Below are 18,774 nucleotides of genomic sequence, written 5' to 3'. Positions count from 1 at the left end.
TTATCGCGGAAGCTGTAGAAACAATTACTACAGGTGAAATTATATTTGGAATGATGTGCATGATGTTGGTCAAGACTTGGGAATGAGATTTTAGTGTTTACGGTTCATAATGCTTAAATGTCGATTGATGGTAGCATGTACATTTAGTTTGTACAAGTACATCTACGAACAATTTGTACAATTGTATCTACATAAGAAATTTGTACAGATGTATGTGTATACGTAATTTGTACAGATGTATCTACATAAGAAATTTGTAAATATGTATGTACATAAGTAAATTGTACAGATGTATCTACATAAGAAATTTGTACAGATGTATGTACATAAGTAATTTGTACAGATGTATCTACATAAGAAATTTGTAAATATGTATGTACATAAGTAATTTGTACAGATGTATGTACATAAGTAATTTGTACAGATGTATCTACATAAGAAATTTGTAAATATGTATGTACATAAGTAATTTGTACAGATGTATCTACATAAGAAATTTGTACAGATGTATCTACATAAGAGTTTTTTTACAAATGTATCTACTTAAGTACATATGTACTTTCACGGTAGATTAGTAAGTACGTACGGTATTGTGATGGTAGATTATATTAAAATGAAATTCCAACGACTAACAGTAAATTGGCTTAAATCTAAAGGTTAAAAATGTTTGTTAACGTTGAAAAGTCAAAAGGTTAAAAGAATATGACGTATTTCTATGCTGAGAAGTAAATTAAATTTGATCTTATGTCGATGTCAAAAGTTCAAGGGTATAATGTCGAGGTTGAAAGGTCAAGGACGACGTAATAAGTGGATGCAGCACTTTGGATGTAATATCGCAAATGTAACGGACGAGGGTCGAAAAAATATTACGAAAATGAAAACGTACGGACAAAGATTTGGTGACTGTTTGTAATAAAATGTCGTTGTCGGTAACAAAATGAAGTTGGAGGTTGATGGGGATTTGTCAATATATGAAGGTTTGAGATGAGGTATGACAGAAAGCCGTTATATAGAGTTTTATTATGATCAAATCTTACCTGTGTGTATGAAGGAGAAGTGAGGAAGACTTGTAGTTCCGTGTATCCCCACAGTAAAACAACATACTAATGAAAACTGCAGTAGATTCCACCGGCCTCCGGAACTCGCCGGCTCCGTTAGTACCGTATCCGTCATTGTAGTAAATAAACCAAACACTATCACGCTGTTAATCCTACCGAAATTCGGAAATACTCGCTACTAATCCACCCGGAATGGCACACAGCTTTGTCTTACATCCACCCGTAACATGCAATATACCAATACCAGGTGCTGAGTCAATATTGATGTACTCGAGTATTGCTCATAGTAGGCTAGCAGCAGCAGCTGAATCACGCTTAACTTTGCTTCTCACACTACGCATGCTCACTACCGGGATCCCGACCACAAATCCTATGGGACACGCGCATCCGTGCACGAAACGATTGTCACTGTCGGTTCGGCGGGGGAGTATCGATACATACAACAACATAGCTCAAGGTGAGATGGCATGCTAAGTCTCTATAGGAAGAAAAACCGCGCCAGCAAATGCTGCAATGCCGCACCAATAGACGTGCCAACATGCAAAAAAACTAGCAATTGAATCTAAGAACGATTTTTTAAGAATCACGATGGTATCCTAAGGCAAGTTGGCTGAATGCAACGCAATTGTTTTGGCTTGTCTTTTGTCTGTAGCAAATGCCACACTTTGCTAGAAATAACTATCAACGGACAATGAAAGAAAAGGTCATAACGAGGTCAAGTAGGTGTTTCAAGCGAGAATACAGAACCAGGGTCAAAGGACACATGTTCATAGCTGAACATCAATAACTAGAGTCATGTAGGGTCACGGCTCCCAAGGATAGACAGCAGGACATATTTCTGGTGTCTAACGTAATAATAAGGGTCATATGAGGACATGTGTCTTTTGTGGCATCAATTATTAGGGTCATATAAGGAAATGTATCTAGTAAGGCATCAAAAATTAGGGTCATATTAGGACATGTTATTAGTTGGACATCGATGACTAGGGTCATATAAGGACATGTGTCTAGTGGGACATCAATAACTAGGATCATATGAGGACATGTTTCTAGTGGGAGACCAATAATTAGGGTCATATGAGGACATGTGTCTAGTGGTACATCATTCATATGAGGACAGGTGTCTAGTGAGACATCATTCACATGAGGAGATGTGTCTAGTGAGACATCATTCACATGAGGAGATGTGTCTAGTGAGACATCATTCATATGAGGACAAATGCCTAGAGGGACATCATCAACTAGGGTCATATTACGACATGTGTCTAGTGGGATATCATTACCTACATCAGTAGGGTCATATGAGGACATGGTCTAGAGGGACGTATACAATTATATATATATGAGAGAGAGAGAGAGAGAGAGAGTCACTTTAGCACTGTGTATAGAGAGAGAGTCACTTTAGCACTGTGTATAGAAAGAGAGAGAGAGTCACTTTAGCACTGTGTATAGAGAGAGAGAGAGAGAGTCACTTTAGCACTGTGTATAGACAAAAAGCCTACAGTATATGAACGAGTACAATTTTTTCGTGCAAATATTTGTATTACCCAACCCAATAAGAATGAGCGCTTACATCCAGAAATAAAATCAGTAGATATTTTGTCAAATCAGATAAATTCCAGTCATTTTTAAGAGTACACATTAACTGTTCTCTTGTTTCAGATATATATTTGCACAATAGTTTATTATCGATTATTTATACTACAACCATGCAACTTTTAACGAAATATCTCTGTTAAGTTTTCGGGTTGCACAGAAATCAGAGTTGTACCCTTCTCCTTCAGAATTGCGAGAACAATTATCCACCCCTTCAAAAGTTATCTGGAGCACTGGTCTTTATGCGCACGTGCATGATTTATATTATTTATATGACAATACTTATGTGACGTCGCAATGATAATCACGTCATTGATAAAGCGATTGAAGTTCATAGCCTTTATGACTGCCAACTGCACTTGGTAAGGTTACATAGAGGGACTGCAGTGAAAATGTAAATATAAATGTAACGTCAACTATTGTACATATGAGTCACACATGAGTTCTTGTCTATACTTATGTTATATCTTTAATATTTATGTAACGTCAAATCATCAGGACATTGTAATTGAATGGAGAGAATTAATGGAATTGAGTTATCTTGATCTGGAAACGACATAAAGAATTGTGAGTTGCATTTATAAATATTAAATATGTTAATATTATATGTACGAATCATCAAAAGATGAATAAATTTATTTATTTGTTTCTAATGTTTGAAAATGGTAAACGGTGAGGTAGATTTTGGAATGAAATTTGAAAAAAAAAAATGTCCTCCCCGGCGGGGAATTGAACCCCGGTCTCCCGCGTGACAGGCGGGGATACTTACCACTATACTACCGAGGACGATATGTAAGACATGAAAGTAAATTGAGTAAGTACCTGTATTGCTTTATTGCGTGGTTATGATACTGGTAAGTAATTTCTGTTTAAGTTTGTACTTTATATTTTCTATCATTTATATCCAATACCTAAAATATCAAAATGAATACTTAAATAGACATAATCAGACATATTGATTTGTGTATTTTGAAAAATTAATGTTATTTGTAAAAGGTTTACGAAGAAAGACAACTCTCGTCGTAAAACCCGATGGCCGATTTTCTTTGCATTCCTGTTACCTGTTACCTGTCGTAGAGGTCTTCATATTATAGGCCGGAGGCCTCTCTGACCCATCAAATTAAAATACATATCTTAAATAAATGTTTAATTTCGTTCAAAAAGAGAGAATAAACCATCCTATATTCAAGTCCAATGCAAACTACCAACACTTTATATAATTCACAATGCCTTTGAGATCAAGCTAAGTTTAAAAGAGTTATTTCCCTTGTGTTGAATTATAGGTTTTATTTTTTTTTTACCACAAAAGGTGTAATTTACGTGACAAATAAAAATATATCATTAAACGAATTCCATAACATTATACAATAAAATAAAATATATCAAAGGTTATCAATTATTATTTAATTGGAAAGCAAATAAATTCAAAAATAGAGTCAATTATTTGGATATGTAAATATTTTAGCATGGCTCTAAGCAATTTTACATTTAGTTGATAAACCATAATGCACGTTACGAAATCATACTTACCTGGTACAGGGGATACCGTGATCAGCAAGGCGGTTCCCCCAGGTCGAGGCCCTTCCATTGCACTCCGGTCGGGCTGAACCCTGCGATAATCCCAAATGCGGATTACTCGGGTACGCTATTTTTTAGTGTGGGGGTCTGCGTTCGCGCTAACCCCTGACCATAATCAAAGTAAATAAAAGATCCAAACAGACTTGCCTTCTATCAAAATTTCAATCCACTTGCCGTAATTGTTGAATTTCACTATAAGAAATCTTACATATATAATTTTTTAACCAAAACGCACTGTAAATAACCCTCCTCACGCTGCTGCGTAAAAGGATGGCATCACCTCAAAGAAGAAGACCTTGAGTTTTAATCTCATTCATTAAAACTTCATTGATGAAGTCTTCGAGAGTAAACAATACTTTTTTTTCTTGTACTTTTCAGTAAGTCAGTGATTCTATTTTCAGTTACTAATAGTCACGAATGAAAAAAGACTAACATTGGAACTTAAATTAACTTTGAATATATAGAGTATGTGTAAAATATAAGGGATTACCAATATCTAGCTTTGAAAAAAAGAATATGTGAATAACCATATTTAGCGTTGAGCCATCGATCCGAGTATGAAAAAAATACCTTATATAAAAAAACAGCCAAGTGTATGCCAATCGTATTTTCTGACATATCAGAGAAAAGCATGACTTGTTATGATGCTGTTTCTTACGCAGCTTGTGTAATAACTGGCCTTAAATTCTAAAACATGTATAAATATTTCCTGCTAGGTACCTATAAATATACATATATTTTTAATATAATTAATTAGTTATCAGACAGGGTGTAATTAATAGCGCGTTTGATACTGTCTGAATTAATTGGGTTAATTAGTCATACTCCATTATAATTTACTATTAGTTAATACATGTTGTTAGTTAGTGTATTACTTTGTAAGTATTTCATACTACATGTATAGCAATACAATGGAAAATATACTCTGATACACATATTTAATTATACTATTTCATTATAATGTAACCTTATTGATTTGGTTTAAAATGTCCATTACGTTTTACAGTTCTGTTGTGTTACATTGTATTTCAATATTATTTTAATGCGACGACAGTTATTAGATATGTTAATTTTTTATATACGTAATATATTAGAGTTACTTCCCTTTAGAACAAACTACAGATTACGTCGTGGTCAACAAAGTTTCAATGTCACTCCTTGAATTAACAAAACAAAACAAAACAAAACAAAAAAACAAACAAAACAAAAAACAAAACAAAACAAAAAAACAAACTTCCAATCTTCACATTTCTTGAAGTCCGAAAGTGTCTGAATTTGAAAAGTGACATGTCAAATATCTGGTCAGATTTAATTACATCTATATGAATTAAAAGTAAAATGAGTTGCTTTTTCACTTGAACATTTCAAATATGTACTATTAACTGAATGGCTTTTAATAAATGCACTTACGTGTTGTAATTATTTTTATAGAAATTCCCCAACCGTCACGAATTGGGCGGGACATTCACGATTTGAAGTGTTAGTCTCTCGGGACGACGTCTCTCAACTATGTCGTATACTCAGAGCCTTCAGTTTTTGATATGCCATAGTCCAACGGTGGATATAACGACAGTGATTGTAACCGCTGGAGGATATGAGATCTGCTATCATGATTTATCCTGCAACTGTCCCACATACTGACCGATAACTACTGCCGGATAAACTTGTGCTTTATCCGTCAATACGATCACGTGAATTTGTTCCATATCTGATGGAACTTTTTCTAACTTGACCCAGAACTTGAACCTTCCAGTGAATGAAACGTCATTCAGTCCCGCTAAAACGTGACGTCACATTCATCGAAATGACTTCATTTTTACGATATCGAAAATCTCGTATGGCGGTGTCGTCTTTTTCTTGGCTGATGACAAAGGTATGTATTGTTTAGTAATTCTTTAATGGGTATTTATTGTTATTTGAGTATTTTTATTTCCTTTCAGTGATATATCACACTGAATAGAATTACGGTTACTGTTTGTGAATGCGCTTATTTATTTCCCACGGCAGTAAAAAGGAGTACACTCTCATTCGGTTAAGTGAATGAATCTTTACCTCCGCATCAAAGAAGCGTCTCGTTTCGAGCGAAACAAAGTAAGGAACCGTCAATTTGCTTTCGTTTTGAATGCCATAATGGTTGCAGGATAAACAGAATACACGGTTAGTATCTTACAATACAAGTTTTATTTTGGTGCTCGACACGGAAAGCCGAGATGACTCGGCAAAGCCTCGTCATCTCGGCTTTCCTAAGTCTCGCACCAAAATAAACCTTGTATATTGTAAGATACTAACCGTGTATTCTCTATATCTGATATTTTGAATTCACTTTATGGACACGACAAAAAAAAACCTCGACCAACATAATGTATCTATCTCCGCGATACCTAATTATTAATTTCCAAATTATCATCCTAATTTGGGCCGAGGTGGCAGAGTGGATGGCATGTCCCGACATTATACAAATATTGACTTTTTGTAGGTTAATACGAGGAATTGTTAAACTTGAGAAAGGTGATATTCCCCGAGGCCGAAGGCCAAGGGAAATATCACCTTTCAAATGTTTAACAATTTCTCGTATTAACCTACAAAAAGTCAATAATTGTTTTGTTATATGAAACGATACAATGATACTTCTACGTCTTGCTACTTGGAACAATATTTTGATATAGCGAAATTAAATCACCCACAAATAAAAGTAAGTATACATTTAGTAACCCCTTAAAGGGACTAAATCGTTAAAAATCATGTAATAAAATATAAAAAGAATTTTAAAACTGAAAATAATTGTAAAAGTTGTGTACTCTGTGTTAATAACAAAATTTAAAAGTTTGTATAGCCATTTTGTTAAAAATGGAGAAAAACTGAAAATAAATAGAAACGACCTAGTCACTATTTCATATTATTATCTTTCGGAGTGTAAACAATCCCTATGTGTATACGCGATGCGTGAACATTCAAAACATCCGCTCGAAGGAAATCTCATCTGTCTAATGGACATATCTACTATCGACTGAAAACACAAATTATCTACTACAGGTTCCTGATTACTGTGTTAAATCTAATAAACGTTGAAACGTATGCAGAAGTTTTGTGAAGAATTTCTAAGTGTAAATAATCCTATACTGTACAGGTTTTTGCGGCCATAAAGAAGATTTTTCATTATATAACACGTATATGGTTTTATACTTGCTTCTACCATTATTTTATTTTCATTTGTCATGATATTAGTACTAGTCCGCTAAACCTGCCAATATTATTAGGCTTTTTAATTTTTTTGGCCTCATATAAAGAGTTTATAATAAGGAAAAAATGGGGGGAAAATAATGATATAGGCATGTTTAGCGGACTAAGTAAGTACATGTATATCTTTTATCATTATATCAATATTTGACATTCCCTATACATTGTATATCCTTAGTCATAATGTCTAATGGACATTCCTTATATAGCCCTAGTTATAATATATATCCGTCTAATGGAAATTCCCTATATATCCTTAGTTTTATGTCTTTCCGTCTAATGGACGTTTCCTATATACCTAGTTATAGTCTCTATCCGTCTAATGGACATTCCTTATATAGCCCTAACTACATGTATATATCTAATTTTTATGTGTATTTTTATGTATTGAAAGCAAAAATATACCTTACATATACATTGTAGACCTATGTATAAATGTATAAGTTTGCTTAATAATGTACATGTACACCTGTGTTCATGTATAATATATGCATAATTAACTGGTGAAAATATCTCTCACTTGTCATATTTCCATCAAATACTCTAAAGGTTCATAGAACGTATGCTGTTTTATACTTGGCAATGTAGATACAGGGGCGTAGGAAGCTTGGAGTGTGGGGGGAATTGCCTCCCCGTTTTCCAGAACAGGGGCAAACATGTCTTTTTGCCCCCCCCCCCCCCCCGCCCCCCCCCCCCCCCCCCCCCCTCATTTTCGCCTACTGAAATGTCCTAAAATTGCACATTTGAAAGAAAAAAGGGCCTTCCTGCACATTTTCGTACTTTATTTTAGACAATTTTCTGCTGCGCGGCGCATTTCCTTAAACCTTCATGTATGCATATAATGTTGAAACGTTTAACAGTAAAAATTCAATTCAATACACAAATTAGACTAAAAATAACAATGAAGGGATTCTACGTACCATTTAAAAAATGTCTCTTAAAAGATTCATTTGTTTATATGACTCAGCAAGACAATAAATTCATTATTATTTTGTATTACACAACAATGTACCGATGGTGTGAAGCTAGTATGTTCAGATCGAGCAGAGTTGCATACTGATATGACGACATTCACAATTATCATTTCTAAATGCGGGTAGCTTTAAATAAAAAAGTAACATGTTAAGAACGCTTTAAAATCATGAAAAGAAATCGTAAAACTCATCTTAGCCATTCTAAATATTTCTAAACATTCTTAATATTTTTTCTCGTAGGAGACTTTCGGACCCCCCAAACACCAATATATCGTACCTTCGGCGCTCGCATGGCAATTTGCGTACACTGTCTATAAATGTGTACAAGGATTCTACTTAACGATATACGAAAAAAAGTATCTAAAGTATATAAGGATGTGTGTTAAATTAAAGAATTTATCTCCTCCTGATTGAGGACCTTTGCTCTCAGTTTTAACCGAAATGTTATGCTTGTTTCTATGTGTATTACACCAACTTGTCCAAGTACATGTATATCAGTACAGTGTATATTAGACGGAAAACTTGTTAGCATAAGGAAAAGGCCCACTGCACCTTCTGAACAACTTTATTAGAATAAACAAAACGCTCATTTTCATAACGCAGGTCGTATAATGTTTCCCGACGTCGTCATAATTACAACGCGTTAGTTGATTATTTCTGCGCCAGACGGCAAAACTTCAACTTGTTTGGTGTTGTAACCTCATCTTTGGCCATATCATGTTATAAGTGTTTGAAAGAAACTTTTGGTTTTTCTTAGTTTCGGAAAGGTAGCCTAGTGGCCCTTTCATGAATATCATAAAGTTGGTTATCTTTTACATTGATTGTGAAAGCACTTAAATTATCATTCTTCAAAAATGAATTGTCGTAAGAACTTTGGCAGCTAACTGTGAACAGAACAATGCGTCAAGCTTTCCTATAATTGCTTCCTAATATATAATGCTGTATGGTAGCTTTTTTAGCTTTTTGGGAAGCTAATACTTGTAACATCAATATCCATTAGCCGGATGAGATTTTCAGCGACCCCGATTTCGAACTCAAAGTTGCACTCGGTTCTTTCCGTTATAAACAGCCAATGCCGACAGATACAGTTTATTGTTGTGTTTGGCGATATTTTAACGTTTATAAACATTGCCAATATTCCAAATAAAATGTTGTAATTTTGAAAACTTTCTTATTTCAGGTATAAGAACGTTTGTAGGAATTTAAAAAAAACCTAAAAAATCTATGTAAATCTAATGATTTAGTAACTTTAAAGGGCCACAATATTTCCGAATCAGTTTTTTATTTTTAAAATGAGAATATAAAAGATATTGGAAATTTTGTAGAATCGCAAAACTAATTAGCTTACAGTTATTACTGCACTAATCATAACATTCTGAACAAATAACTTAAGATATTATAAATTAAATATTCAGAATGCGAGTCGTCTTATTTTTCCCGCCGGCAAAACATAGAAATGAATTTTCACTGGCATATAAGTACATGCATGTAGGTTACACATAGAGTCTTGAATTTGGTTGGTGTTGTAAACTCATGTTAGGCAATCGATATCAAATCCTTATGTTAGTTAGGTTTTGTTAAGAAATTTTCAATTTGAGTTTCGGTGTTGAAATAAAGAAAACAAAGACGTGATAGAGTTGCTTCCCTTCTTGTTTAATCAGTATAACAATAACTCTACATATATACTCTCGCATTCCAGTATACGTTTGGTATTTATAAGAATATCTTTATATTTTCCATCATAATCACTCATTACAATCTTTTTGCACTCCTTCCAATCTATGGAATTCTGAATTAGAATTATTTATGTCAGAAAACTAAATCTAAAACTTGTGTCACGATCAAATGACACTAGGAATACATTTGAAAGACTGGTGTCTTAGTAAAAATATATTAATATACCAGACCTATCTGTCAGAATGCCCAGGTCTGGTATCGAGACCAAAGATACTCCAATATTATCCAATACTGCACATGTGGACATTTTCACGAGAGCTTAATTTCGCGATTTGCAAGCATGAAATTTTAGTGTTATCTTTGCCATGGATAAACCTCCAAACTTTTAGCTACAGAGTTCATACGTTCATCCAATATTACGGGCGGGGAATTTTCGCAATAAAGCGACCTTCGCGTAATTAGCGGAAATTTCACCCTCGCAAAAAATGTCCACGTAAATGTATAGTTAATAGGCTACACATTGCCACAGAGTACCTTCTTGAGGTAGATATAGGAAGGCGAACTAACTATTTCATATTTGTTATAATAAAAATCCTTAGTTATCATTCTTGTTGAGCATTAAACTTTGATTTTACTAAAAATTAGAAATCATTCTGAAACTATCTTGTGTCGTAAATTGAGTAGACTAAATTGTAACAAAACTAGTATACATTTCACTATTCTACCAAAAATATATGCATGCTTTTGCGTTATAAACCTGTCGAGATCGACACGAAAACGGTCGACCACCATCTTTGTGGGTCTCTGAATGACGAGTGGCACGACAGATATTTATATACAGACGCCATAGTCAAGTCTGATACAGTAAAGCTACATTCAAAGGCACCAGTCTACCAGAAATGCCACGTAACCAGCGTGAGCGACCAGTACTGGTATTAAAAGCCTCTTGGTTACTAAATATACAATGATACGATAATCTAACGCACATCAAATTCACTATAGCACTACTGGACTTCCCTCCCGCTGACCTCAATTGCAGTTATTTTTATAAACAATTATGTATGTCCAACGATTCGTGAAACGCATTTAGTCATTATGTTGAATTCATGAAAGACCACTCACGTGGAAATGTTTTGTGTCGTTTCCCATCGTTTTTTTTTATATAAACAGGAAGCAGGTCCGGAGTGAATAAAAAGTCTGCATCCACCTGCTGTTAATCACATCGATTATCACGGTTGTCTCTAAACATTCTCCTTCCGGAAAAGTCATAGCACATACGTGTCACTTTCCTACATACATATATATATTTGTATATAACATACTTCCTGAAGAAGTACCCAGACAATTCAGCAGAATAATTTCATATTCCATCGCTGGGCCAAATACGTAATTAATGGGCAATCTAAATTCGCTATCTGCTTCTCTTTTGTAAACCAATACAATGGATCTTATAATGACAGTTAAATTACGCACGTTTAGCTGCCACGCATTTTGATGTTTTGTAGAAAAAGTGGCCAATGTTTTTGAATTGTGTACCGGTATTCCTCCCGATCCGTTATCTGTATGTACATATGCATCTACTTTAGTGAGCAGACATTGCTTGTTACAATGCACATCTTTTGTTTCTAAGAGTAAATCAATTACTTTGTGACAAAACGACGTCATTTTCCTACAAATATAAATAGTTCTTTCTACCAACAACCGATCAGTCTACATCAAGAATTCAAAGTCATTATTGCTAACAGCCGTCCCTTGTCTGAATTATAATTCCACATATCTGTCCCTGAAACTACACACTATACTCTAGAAGCGATGAAAACCGGCTCTGCTCGACATCATAGCTTGCTACTAGAACGATACGAGAGGGAGCCTCTGGGTTAGGGACAAGTTCAACCTTGCCTTCCCATATCCCGAGTTCGTCCTGGTCCAGACGGGTCCAGTCCTGATCCACGACAACAGCCACTGTGAAAGCGCGAGGAATTCGTACTCGGAATGGGATAAGTACCGTTTCACTCTTGGGCGAGATCGAAAGTGGCTCCCACATATAACAGCCTTCTTTCCAGTAGCCGAACTGTTTCGGATAGCGGACCACGGGTGATGTTAGCTGCTTGCAGTGAATCAGGTAGTTAAAAAGACCAGGTATCTGCTGACTATTGTCCTCGAAGAGGTTTCCATGGATACATAAAGCGAAGAAGCCTTCCTGTGGTAGAAGCACACACAGGCGAATTCCTTCACTTACAGATTGGATAAAGATGAATTCAGAACATTCCCGTTTAGTCTCAATCTCATTCATGCTTGATGTGAAGCGCATTCCCTTGGACGTGTGAAACTCAATTTCGACGTAGTTTCCATCAAGATGCATGATGGGATCTGGATGAGTGGCGGGAATAATTCCGTGTTTTACCAGCATTGGTTGTTCCCCGAGGAAACCGGACGGTAGACGAGGTAGCTGCATGGGTTTCACGTCTTCTTCACATACCACGAGGTATTGGGCCACGTGACGCATCTTCTTAGAGTCTATATCCGGGTCTTTCGCATATATCTCAAACCCGAACTCACCACGCCCCGGAGCCGTGATGGAGAATTTGGTCTCGTTCCCGGTTGTGCGATGAATGACATAGCCTTCAAAATCTGTGGCGTCCTGGAACTGGACAAGTCTTGTTCTGTACTGCATGATTTTGGGCGTAGTCACGATCAGCGTAGCCTGTCCTCCCTGAGTTGTTATTACAGCGTTTGTGTGTTCGGTTAACATGCCGAATAAGTAGAATGCTGACCCAGGTCCCCAGCTCTGATAAGCACATGGTGGAAAAGGCTTAGCAACTGGTGACAAAACCTCTTCTTGGACAATCTTGTATTCACATACCTGGGCAAACATACTGTCTTTTTTCTCTGGCGAATCTTCTTTAGCATAAACAAAGAAATTGTAAGAACCCTTTTCGGGCAGTCGTAATCGGAAGGTTATGATACCATCGTGGGCTTCAAGCATGCCGTATCGATTGAGTTTTTGACCTTCGCCCTCATCGTTTTTCACATTTGGATGAATGCTGAAGGTGAAATGGAATGGCGGACAGTTAGTTGGATACCGTAACGTAATGGTTGTCTCCCCTTGGCTAGTTACTTGATAAGTGTTGTGACTGATGATATCAAGACCCAACAAGAAAAAATGTGGCGTCATGACTGGCATATTGGAGAACTGCTCCATGGTAACTTGTGGTTCCAGAAGCTGCCATTGTTGATCGTCAGGGAAGTGTGTGTAGATAAATCTAGAAGGAATCGTCAGAAAGAAATGGTCGTCAAGTCCATGTTGAATGTCACCAGATGTTGTAAGGTTGCTGATGATTGGTCGTCTGGCAAACCGGATGTCAACAAAGAACCAATCACCGTCCACGTTGACAACGTTCCACGTGTGAAAGTTGGAGCCTGGTCCTCCCATTGCCTGTCCAGGCTTGTAGTCTGTGCCCTTGGCCTGGCCAGTCAAAACCCGGGACGGGATACCGCTGTATCTGGTGTCAGAAAAAAACATATTTGAAAAAAACCTATATTGACATTTTCATTTCTGTAAGTTATGTGTCGCTGAGAAAAATCATTTAATGCGGAATTAAAAAAAAAAACCAAGAACTGAATTTTGCTTACTTATAGAAATCAAACCGCTGAGACTCAAACAAATGATTGCAATCAAATGATACATATATTAACTGGAGTGAATTGTCTCTTAAAGAGGATAAGCCGATACAGGTATCTGTAATCTGGGCTCCATATAAAACAGCAATTATACAAGCTGTGAAGAAGCACACTTGCGCCATATTTTTACCTAAGTCGATGTCACAATACAAAGTACTTATAAATGGAAACCAAAGACCATTGAGTTCTGTTACATTTTTCATTTTTGTTGTTGGATTTTGCCTGCCGTGGAGTGTTACCTGCAGAGTGTATGGAAGGCCATGGCGTAGGTGGTCCGCCCTGTGTGTAGACAGTGGAGGGTTTCCTCAGGGCTCCCCTCTGTCACGTCTTCAAATGTGATGTCCTGTACTTTCTTTGTCGCCAGCCACAGGTACAGGATCCTAGAGATAAAACCATATACTTTAAACGTACATATTTTAGCGATGATTTTATTTTAGTAGGTCTCCTCTAATTGTTGCGGCTGATATTCTTCTGAATACAAGTATACTCGGTATTTGCATATTACTAATGTGCAAATTACAGAGTTATCTGCCCTTGCAGATAGGTATATTGATTGTGACGTCATGTGTTTGCGGAAATACGACGTGGATTTTGTTCACAAAATGACATCACAATTGATACCTGAGCAAGGGAGGTAACTCTGTAAGATGCGAAGACGGAATTCTTAGCTAGGCCTTTATAAGCATTTTCCTAAATGATCGACACTGATTGATTATTCTTTATCGAATATTGACTTTTATGGTGAATTACAATGCTAGCACAACGACTTGCCTTTCTGTTGTACTAATGATATCTATCATTGTTGTAGCGAAATTTCAGAACGCCAAAATTGATTGGTTCACATACGTAGAAAGTTGCAATATTCAAGACTAAGCAACACTTGTTTTTGTTACGTAACAATAAACTTAATTAGATGATCACGTGACCGTATAATGAAACATGGCCAACAGATATTATACAACCACAGACATTGTCAAGTTGGGAAGGTAAGCTCTCAACAGCTCGTTTTAATTGAATCATTTCCCACGTTTTTATTCCGTAATTTCAGAATACATATAGCAGTTTATTACACAAGCCACTTTCAAAATACTGTTATGTGTCTGTTAGGCTAAGTGGTGCAAGATTGGTTTTAATCACGTGCTCAAGTGTCTACGTCACGTGCATCGTAGGCAACGGTGTAAATAATGCAAATTACCACATCTTTGAAACAGACTTAATATAGCATCGCATCCGCTAAAACAATTACCGATAACGACTGCACACTTACCACAGAATGCAAGTGGTTGGCCGTAAACATTAAACAAAGCGTTCAGCCGACCTTGACCTAGCACTAACCCGACCTAGTGTCGGCAATCGCAACATCTCTGATAAATTTCTGGCAATCTTCGGAAAAAGATGAAATTTCCGGCAGTTTTCGGAATATTTCCGAAGATTGCCGAAAACTATTTCGAGATGTTGTCATTGCTAGTGAACGGCGATAATTTGTACTAATCTAGTAATACATTTAAATTCCCAATACCTTCACAAAAATGTGATACATTTTAACTTGTTTTTTTATTTTTTTTTATTTATTAAAGTTTTGACATTACCTTGGAGAATAGGTTCTACACATGACATCCTACATGATGTTATAAATAGTTATAAATTGCGAGTTCCAACCTCATGTAAAGTAGTTGCCAGGTACTGATCGCCGGTCGGAGGTTTTTCTTCGGGTTATCCGGTTTTCTCCACTAACGAAACCTGATAAAAGGACGTTAAACTAAATAAACCAAACCAAATAAAGAGCGACCTTGACCCTCCAATGGTGAACAGAGCTTCATCGTGACCTTGACCTGCACACTTACCTGACCTTGGTGAATGGGTCATCTACTGGTTTACTCGAGTGAAGATCCCACAACAAATCTCGGAAGGTGGCATGGTGTTTCTCGCATACCTGTCAACACAGCAACAGGAATCATAGTAAATGTCTTTGATGATGTTCTGTTAGTATTTACACCGGTTGTAAATCTGAAGATTATACATATTCATTACGAGACTTAGAAATACTTAAGGATTAACCTCTTACTTTGCTTAGTTTATGAGATGATAAACCAAATGGAGCACGAGGTAAATTGCGTAAACGCGACTGCTTGTTTGGGTTTATTATCTCATAAACTAAGCAAAGTAAGAGGTTAATCCTTATATTTACAATATTTTCTTTAAACAATAAAAACAACCAAAACGCCAGATACAAGCATTTACCGTGTGTTATTTACCGTCAAAATTAAATTGCCGTCATGTTTGGCCATGCACAACAGCCGTTGAAAAAAGCGCCGTTGACTGACAGCTTAATCACGCCCTTTTTTCATGACGACACAAAAAAGAGTCCTCATATTTCAGTTATTTTATTAATGTCAAATGCCAATAATACATTCAAAAAATAAATACGTTGTATTGAATGTATCCGAATGTCTCGTAAAGTGTTATTTGTATACAATTGACACGTGATTTTGGAGAATGTCAAAGGAAGTCCGCCAAAGTTTACAAGTATTCATACGCACCGAATCGAGTCACGTTCTGCACTCAAGTTATTGGGAAATAAACAGATCTGCCCCAACATAGTTTATCGATACAGAAACAGTGGCAATTGTAAATATATTGAATTAAGTTCCGAGAGCGCGAAGAAAATAGTAATTAATATTATTCAAATAAATGATTAAATGTATAAATGAAAGAACGTTGAAAAATAGAAACAATGGAGAAATAATACAGTCTTGCTTGCGACGACCATTTCATTGCCTTCAAAATGATATTATTGTCATTGGAAACATCGATTCAGCCTGGATGTAAAATGGCGCAATTATTTCAAAGATTTTTTTCGGTCAAGATTGTACTTAAAAAACCTAGAACGTGCATTCCTGTCGTAATTATAACGGCAACATGTTTATATAACTTCATGAACGTAGACACACGTGCATTATGTATGGCGAATATAAGCACGTGGAGTGCACGTTCCGTGTAACATCGTTTTTTGGCAAAGTTGTATATATATCTTACAGATGAAGCTATTTACGTGACCGAATAACAGATAAATCAAAACTCGGTAAATAAGGGCGGGCTTAATCTTAATGCAATTAGTTTCTTTTGGATGTTTTTTTTATATGATATAAGTCAGAAGATCACTAACGCACATAGAAAATTAAATATACTACACTGCCGTACAGTGAAAGTTTGGAGTTGGTGTATTATTTGTTTGTGTTTATGAACGTGCAGTATGATATGATTGAGAGGACAATACGTTTTCAAAAGAATACATGATGCTACAACGTCAACTACAATGGAATGAATGAAAACAAAAAATGCGATGTTTTCAATGAATGTTTTTTTAGGCATATATATCGATATCCTCGATACCCAAATGGTTACTATCACTGTAGCAATATCCACCCCTGGACAATCTCATAGTAAAACTGAAGGCTCTGTTTCCGACAACTGAAAGGACAGGTAGGTTGATCCTTTGATGTATATCTAAAAGAATCGAATAACAGTACACTGTTTTTAACTGTATGGCTTTGAAGTTAGAGATCGCTGTCTGATTAATCTTCAAAAGAGGACGTGACAGTGATTGGTCAGTTTTTCTCCAATAATGTCTTTAGTTTTGCTATGGCATATTCCAGATGTGGATATAACGACAGTGATAGTAACCCCTAAAGTATCGTGGATTATATATCGAAGACCCCGTTTTTATTTTCACGTTTCGATTGTTATTTCAAAAGAATTGCTTTTCTGACGACATCAACAAATAAGAGCATTTTGAGCAAAACTAAATGTAGGTTACTTCCTGATACGCGCATGCTTGACGTCATATCCGGATAAATGATCAATACTTTTAGTCGGATGTCGAAACACGGAAATCATGACAGAATCCGGAAAAGAACAAGGTTATGTTATACTCCTAACATGTGCCGGCTCACGAATCTGTCAAGCAGATTTTTCGTTTGAACGTCGTTATCAGGAAACGAAACCCGGAAGTCATTAAACTTGGAATGAAAGACAAGATGTTCGCGATAACGTACGCAAAGATTCTATTCGGGTTAAACTTTCATTCAATATCTTTTTCATAAAGAAGATAACTGAAATCAGCATCTGAAACAGTCACTCACAAAAGGAACGTTGTAATAGCTTTGTTCAAATACATCCTCGATAGCCCAGGGATTATACTATCACTGACGTTATATATCAACGGCAGTGATGTGGAGTATCGAGGGTGAAATTAATTCTGCTTATAAGTTTCACACCATTTTACGGTTACTAATATCAATTATCGAAATACGCGTTAATCAGTGACATTCAAAAAGAATCGTGATATCAGTATCCGCCTGTTCTTATTCTCTTATATGTACTCGCCTTTCCTCCTTTTTACATTATAAGTAACACATTTTGATCGATTTATACATCATAAAACGTAAATGCTTTACAGCAGCGTTCTTGATAATGACCGCCCGTAGTCTAGATTAAAACACAATCTTGTTAGCGGAAAATAATCTTGCGCGACATAAAATTGTATTATTTATCTTAAAAATACTAGAAAGTGAGATAACTAGAAAATTTAATCCTATATATTATTTAATAATAAAAAGTGTATCATGTATGCCACATATCAATTTCTCTCATGCCTACGGGAAAAATACTGGCTGGTCTCATGCAATGCAGTCTCGTGACGTCACGGCGTCAAATGTTACTATTTTCTCGGTAAAATTTTGACTTTTTTTTTCCAGAAACTAGGTTGGTTTTACTGTAAAAGATGCAAAGCCTCGGGTTTTAGAACATTTTGTGACTCTCGATTAGAATATCTATCATTCATCGTATGATGTTTCGTAATTAATCAACGTCAGAAACAAAATATATCATATTAATATGCATTTATCAAACACAAGAAGACAACAAAAACAAGATACCACGATAGCCTTCATTGTAAATATCCGTAATATAAT

At 35.9% G+C, this 18,774-nt stretch overlaps 2 protein-coding genes and 2 non-coding genes across 11 annotated transcripts in view; 1 reads left to right on the top strand and 3 right to left on the bottom strand.

Annotated features, from left to right (window-relative positions):
* LOC138335165 (sodium-dependent proline transporter-like) overlaps positions 1 to 1,544 on the bottom strand; it is a 29,609-nt gene extending 28,065 nt beyond the window's left edge. The window contains exon 1 of the mRNA XM_069284128.1: positions 1,038 to 1,544. Within this exon, the coding sequence (XP_069140229.1) occupies positions 1,038 to 1,173 (136 nt within the window). The 5' untranslated portion in view covers positions 1,174 to 1,544. The remainder of the gene's footprint in view (positions 1 to 1,037) is intronic.
* A 1,824-nt stretch (positions 1,545 to 3,368) lies between these two features.
* Positions 3,369 to 3,440, bottom strand: Trnad-guc (transfer RNA aspartic acid (anticodon GUC)). Its single transcript has one exon. It is a non-coding gene; the product is annotated as a tRNA-Asp (tRNA).
* A 736-nt stretch (positions 3,441 to 4,176) lies between these two features.
* On the top strand, positions 4,177 to 4,340 carry LOC138335817 (U1 spliceosomal RNA). Its single transcript, XR_011210333.1, has one exon. It is a non-coding gene; the product is annotated as a U1 spliceosomal RNA (small nuclear RNA).
* Positions 4,341 to 10,075: 5,735 nt separating this feature from the next.
* Positions 10,076 to 18,774, bottom strand: part of LOC138335163 (uncharacterized) — a 45,674-nt gene continuing 36,975 nt past the window's right edge. For all 8 annotated transcript variants that reach the window (XM_069284125.1, XM_069284124.1, XM_069284126.1 and 5 more), the window contains exons 8-10: positions 15,646 to 15,734; positions 14,041 to 14,181; positions 10,076 to 13,623 (exon numbers count right to left, since the gene is read on the bottom strand). In XM_069284125.1, the coding sequence (XP_069140226.1) occupies positions 11,910 to 13,623; positions 14,041 to 14,181; positions 15,646 to 15,734 (1,944 nt within the window). In that variant the 3' untranslated portion in view covers positions 10,076 to 11,909. The remainder of the gene's footprint in view (positions 13,624 to 14,040; positions 14,182 to 15,645; positions 15,735 to 18,774) is intronic.

Source organism: Argopecten irradians, chromosome 11 (genome assembly GCF_041381155.1).
Source record: "Argopecten irradians isolate NY chromosome 11, Ai_NY, whole genome shotgun sequence".
Taxonomy (NCBI): Eukaryota; Metazoa; Mollusca; class Bivalvia; order Pectinida; family Pectinidae; genus Argopecten; species Argopecten irradians.
This window is presented reverse-complemented; position numbering and strand designations above follow the sequence as displayed.